This window comes from Echinops telfairi, unplaced genomic scaffold (assembly GCF_000313985.2).
Source record: "Echinops telfairi isolate 266 unplaced genomic scaffold, ASM31398v2 ScPeMD7_7468;HRSCAF=8506_0, whole genome shotgun sequence".
Lineage (NCBI taxonomy): Eukaryota > Metazoa > Chordata > Mammalia > Afrosoricida > Tenrecidae > Echinops > Echinops telfairi.
In genome coordinates, this window is record NW_022111369.1 from 58,763,757 (window position 1) to 58,769,290 (window position 5,534).

Consider the following 5,534-nt stretch of genomic DNA (forward strand, 5'->3'; position numbering starts at 1 on the left):
TTTCTTCACCACATTTGCTTATGCACACAATTGTCTTCAGCGATTGTGTTGGGAAGGTGTGCATCATGGAATGCCAGTTTAATAGAACAAAGTGTTCTTGCATTGAGTAAGTACTTGAGTGGAGATCCAATGTAAAAATATGTAGTCATCTTTTGATTATTATTATACATAATTTTAAAAGCTATTATCTCTGGGTTTGAAATGTATTTGTATGCTATGTAAACCCAGTAGTATTTCATACATTTAAAAAAGACAAGCGTATCTAAATCTTTAAAATTTTATATGGTCCCTTGCATTTATGAAATCTTTATGCAGTGGCCTTTACCAGGAATAAAATGTCTATGGTAAGACAACCAGTGCCCTGTCCTACAGGAGCACATAGAGGGAAGATCAGCTTGATGAAAGGAAGGGAAAGTTACTGTGGAATAATAAAGATAGCAAAGCAGTTTGGTAGTATTTTCTGTCGGACCACCAGTTTATTTTATGATGAATACAATGGACCCTACATGTTCTTGTCCATATTAGAATTTTAAGTAAAATTAAAAATGTCAGTCTATAAACACTTGTTTTTACTAGCATTGAAGGCTTTGCTATATTCAAAGTAATAAAATAACCCGTTAAATCAGTTCAGCCTCATGGAGCTCTTATGTATTACAAATTACAATTGCGCCGCAGGGTTTTTTTCTTAGGTGTAGTTTTTATAGGAGAAATCACTAGACCTTACATGGGTGCCAGTAGGCTGACAGTTGGTTGTTTACATTGCTAACCTAGGTTCTACTTGTCATACTTAAAGGCACTTTTCTAAGTGTTTTATATGCATTCTCACAAAAGCTTGTGATCAAAGGTGTGACACTAAATAGCCAGACATAAATTCAAAAAGTCATGCTTATTAACACAAACATTGGTGTCCTTACAGAAAACTAACAGAAAGCTAGCACATGGACATCCAGCTGCTGAGGACATTGGGAAGGAATTGACATTTGCCTTTGATGGCTTGTTTCTTGATCCATTTTCCTTCTCTGGCTTTAGCTTCCTCCTCTGGACCATGTTTCCCTCACTCTCTGCAACAACTACCTCCTACTCATTATACCCAGTCATCCTTGTGCCCTGTGTTTCTTCTACACGTGAAAAGAAGAGGACGGTCTTGTTGCTTGCTCTGGACATTTAGATCCATTAACCTGAAACTATGTATTTAATATTTTGATAGACAGGTATATGTGATTTTAGAGAAGTGGATTGGGGGTTGGGAGGTGCAGAGAGAGAAAGTACAGAACAGATGCTTTTTAAGGGTTAGAAAAAGTCTGGAAATTAGAATAAAAGTAAAGAAAAATATGTTTATCAAGTGGTCTTTTTCGCTCTTTTTCTTGTTAGCTTTGATTATGAAGATGCAGGTTACCAGACTGCAGAACTTGTAAAAATGGATATTCTACTGAATGGAAATATTGTAGATGAACTAGTAACAGTTGTACACAAGTAAGTTGAAAATAAACTAATCGTAGAATGTGAATATAATTACTTTTGACGTGTAGTTATTGTTCATTTTTATCTGAATAGATACATTTCACAAAAAGAAACTTTTAACGGTAATTAAGAGAATTTCCTTGTGCTAGTAGTCACATCCATTTTTTCCCTTTTTACCCTTTATCGAAGCAACAGAAAAGTACAAAGTAAACTCACTGTCAGAGTTGATTCCAACTCAGAGACTTTGTAGGACACCGTAGAACTGCCTTGGTGGATTTCTGAGACCAGTTCCTCATGAGAGTAGAAAACCTGCTCTTTCTCCCACAGGGGGGCTGGTGGTTTTGAACTTCTGACTTGGTGGTTAGCACAACATTTAACCCACTATATTGCCTCCTACAAAGCAGGGATAAATTATGATAGCCAAATAGGCTAGTATTATGGAAACAATTGTTCCCTTACCACGTACAAAAAGAAAACAGTGTTTTTTAAACTGTGAGTTATTTTTTCTATATTCATAAAATGTAAAATAATGAAAATTGGAATATTCAACATTTTCAATAAATGAAACTTTATTAAATAAACCACAGAGCAATTATTCAGCCTATTTTAAGTCATTATAAAACTATTGTAGAATAGTGACACTGGAAAATGTTTACATTAAATAATATATGACCCAAACTTTAAATAATAGGTATAAATATATGTGCACAGTAAAATGACTAATAGAACATTTTACATTGTCATTAACTGTCATCAAGTCAGCCCTCATGAGCAATAAAATGAACAACTGTCCAGACCTGGGCCAGCCCCAGGGTTGTGTACAAATTAGACGACTGTGACGATGGTGATCACAAGGCTTCATTGGTTGGTTTTCTTAAGTGGATTACCAGACTTTTCTCCTGTAAAGTGTTAATTGTGTTCTGTAGATGAAAGAGCTGATGTCAAGAATGGATTTTATTTTGAAATGGACCTTTTATTTAATGTAATAGGTTATTAAATACTTTTTATTTCATCAATTACATTAATATTATATTTTTCTTATATGCCTATTAAAATACATAATTCATAGGAGAAATCTTGAAAGCGCTTACTATATAAAAGTTTTGCAACTAGAAGTTATATGTTTCACAAACAAGATGTTTATGATTATCAAGTTCCTTTTGAACTTTCTTAAAGAAATCATTCTTACATTGGGTCTACCTGAAAGCCACTTCAAATATTTTTATCTTGATTATATAAAGGGTTGTGTCATTTCTTTCTCAGAGACAAAGCACATACTGTTGGCAAAGTCATATGTGAACGTCTTAAGGATTCTCTTCCTAGGCAGCTGTTTGAAATAGCAATTCAAGCTGCTATTGGAAGTAAAATCATTGCAAGAGAAACGTAAGTAGAAATCATTTCTATACCCAGAAATTAATGTACCAAGACTGGTTTTAGGAATTATGTACCAAGAAAAAATTTAATAATACTGGCTTCAACTTATATGTAGAAAAGTCTGTCGATGACAGAGCTACACGACTTCTTTCCACTAACCTAATCAGTTATTTTTGATTGGGTAATTTAGCTATTCTATATGAATTTGAGAAATTGCTTTTAATTCAGCTTACTTAATTTTACTGAATTCCTGAGTAAGGGAAATTAGATCATTTTTCTGGTTTTAATTCATTAGGTAAGTTAATTTATAAGCTCATTGGAACAAAACAGATTTATATTATTCTTCCCAAAGACAAACTGAATTATAACTTAATTTAACCTGAGTCACTTAATAACACTTTCCCAGAAGCAGGTTATATATAAGAAATGAACATTAATAGTACTATGTTCTTTTGAATACAACTACTATAGTTCAAGATAGATAGATAGATAGATAGAAAAAATAGGGGAAAGTTTCATGTATACATGAACAGTAAATGTCATCTTACAAGTTTGTGTTTACCGAAAAGTCCCATAATGAGTTCATAATGAGGACACATCCGGAACAAGCTGTTCTTCAAGTAATCCTGCAAACTGAGAAGTCTGCCGAGAGGTCTAAGTTCCAAAGAAAAGAGATATCTTTTAATAGAATCTTTTAAAATTGGAGCTGTTTTCAAAATTAGAATGATTTGTAAACTTGTTAGAAATGAAATTATAGAAATGTGTAATCTGAGTTTTTCATCACATTTTTTATGCAGTTTTTGTGGTAAAATTAGGTGCCTTAAGCTGATATTCGGGTTGGCTTATACTCAAGTATATACAGTAATAACTGCTTTGAGTTCCTATCCAAGGGTGCTTCAAAAAGTTTGGGAAAATTGAATGAAGGATAATGGGCTTCCCCCACAAACTTTTGAAACTTCTTCTATTAAAATTAGTTTTCCTTGCAATGACTTTCTTAAGAGCCTAAGTCTAATAACATACTATTATCTTTATTCCTAGTTAATCTTGACCCAAATTCACTGGTTGGTAAAGAAACATTAACCGTCTTAAATTAATATTTTTAAATAGTTAAGTTAAACCAGTCACACCAAGCTAATGAAGCCAAAGGCATGGCTAAATTTTCACCAAATTTCCTGAACAAAATGTATATTGATATTCATATGTTGAATTCATATGCCATTTTATGTTAGATACATGAAAATACTAGAGCATCTGAGTTGTATCTTAATTTTGATAATTCCATAGATTGTTTTGGGGGAATAAAGTACTTCTAAACAATATAATGAAATTATATACTTAACAAAATTTTCTCTTTTACAGTGTGAAAGCCTATAGGAAAAATGTTTTGGCAAAATGTGTATGTATTTATTTTACTTTGTAATAATAAACCTGTCTCATGAGTAGCAACATACTAGTTTTTTCAATTACTGCTTTACCAAGTTTTCTTTTTAAATGAGTAAATTTCAGCTTTATCATGATTGTGTTCATTTTGACTACATTCTTAAATATTTATCTTACTTATTAAAATACCTTATATACAGTAGTTAAGAAAAGGTTTTTTGAACACAGTGGTTTTAAGTGGGAGACGGGTAGGAATTTAACTCTCCTTGCTGAATTTGGATATTAAAAAGACAATTCTTTTTATGGGAATTAAAGATAAAATACTTTTTTCTGAGTGCTAATATAACTCACATTTATGCCCATGTGATTTAGAATTTCTGTATTAGATTGCAGATAAATAATATTTTCAAGCCTGGCCCAGTATGGCATGTAACAGTCCTAGATATGCAGAGTCTTTCTTTTTTAAGTAACTAACTGGAGTCAATTAGAAAGGGATTTATTTAGACTTGGTATTTCACCTCCTGATATTAGGCTGGTGTGATGGTATAATTTTTTATATTTGTAATTAAATTTTTAAAAAATATTTTACAGTATGGTGGTGATATTACTCGAAAAATGAAACTTTTGAAGAGACAAGCAGAAGGGAAGAAAAAACTGAGAAAAATTGGCAACATTGAAGTCCCAAAAGATGCTTTTATAAAAGTTCTAAAGACACAACCTGATAAATAATTTTTAGGAAAATATAAGGGATTTTCATAAATTAAAAAATGTGTCAATTTTTTTTCCATATTAACAAATGAGATCTAGAAACATATCTTCTCTCGGTGTAAATTTGTGTGCCACCTCCAGGGATTTTCTTTATTTCATTTCCTGGGCTTTCCTTTAAATAGTAGTGTGGTAGATAAGCCTGGATTGTTATATGGTCTCAAATTCCAATTCCAACACGGTAGGCAGTGTCACTTTGGCCAGATTACAGATTATTTACCTTCTGTGTCCTCTTTAATAAAATATGGCCATCATATTTACCTCTCTTAGGGCGTGGCTACAATAAGCTCAGAGCTAGGAACAATTGAGGACGGCACAAAACGGCGATACTTCCGTTGTGCATGAGGTTGCTAAGGGTCAGAACCAACTTGATGAAACCCAACAACAGAAACGAGATTTTGAGAATTAAATAATATCATTTAAAGAATTAAGGTGAGTGCATAGCACCCAGTTAGTGATCTGAGGAGTCTTGCTTAAATGCGTTTTCCATGCTTAACACTAAAAAACCGTTTACTTAAAATTTTCTCAACATATCACCTGAAGTAACTCAGTTA

The 5,534-nt window shown here is 32.6% G+C and overlaps 1 protein-coding gene across 3 annotated transcripts in view; it reads left to right on the forward strand.

The window, feature by feature from the left end:
• Positions 1-4,997, forward strand: part of GUF1 (GTP binding elongation factor GUF1) — a 20,501-nt gene extending 15,504 nt beyond the window's left edge. For all 3 annotated transcript variants that reach the window (XM_013004853.3, XM_045284118.1, XM_045284119.1), the window contains exons 14-17: positions 1,372-1,473; positions 2,725-2,844; positions 4,195-4,231; positions 4,807-4,997. In XM_013004853.3, the coding sequence (XP_012860307.2) occupies positions 1,372-1,473; positions 2,725-2,844; positions 4,195-4,231; positions 4,807-4,944 (397 nt within the window). In that variant the 3' untranslated portion in view covers positions 4,945-4,997. The remainder of the gene's footprint in view (positions 1-1,371; positions 1,474-2,724; positions 2,845-4,194; positions 4,232-4,806) is intronic.
• Positions 4,998-5,534: the final 537 nt, after the last annotated feature.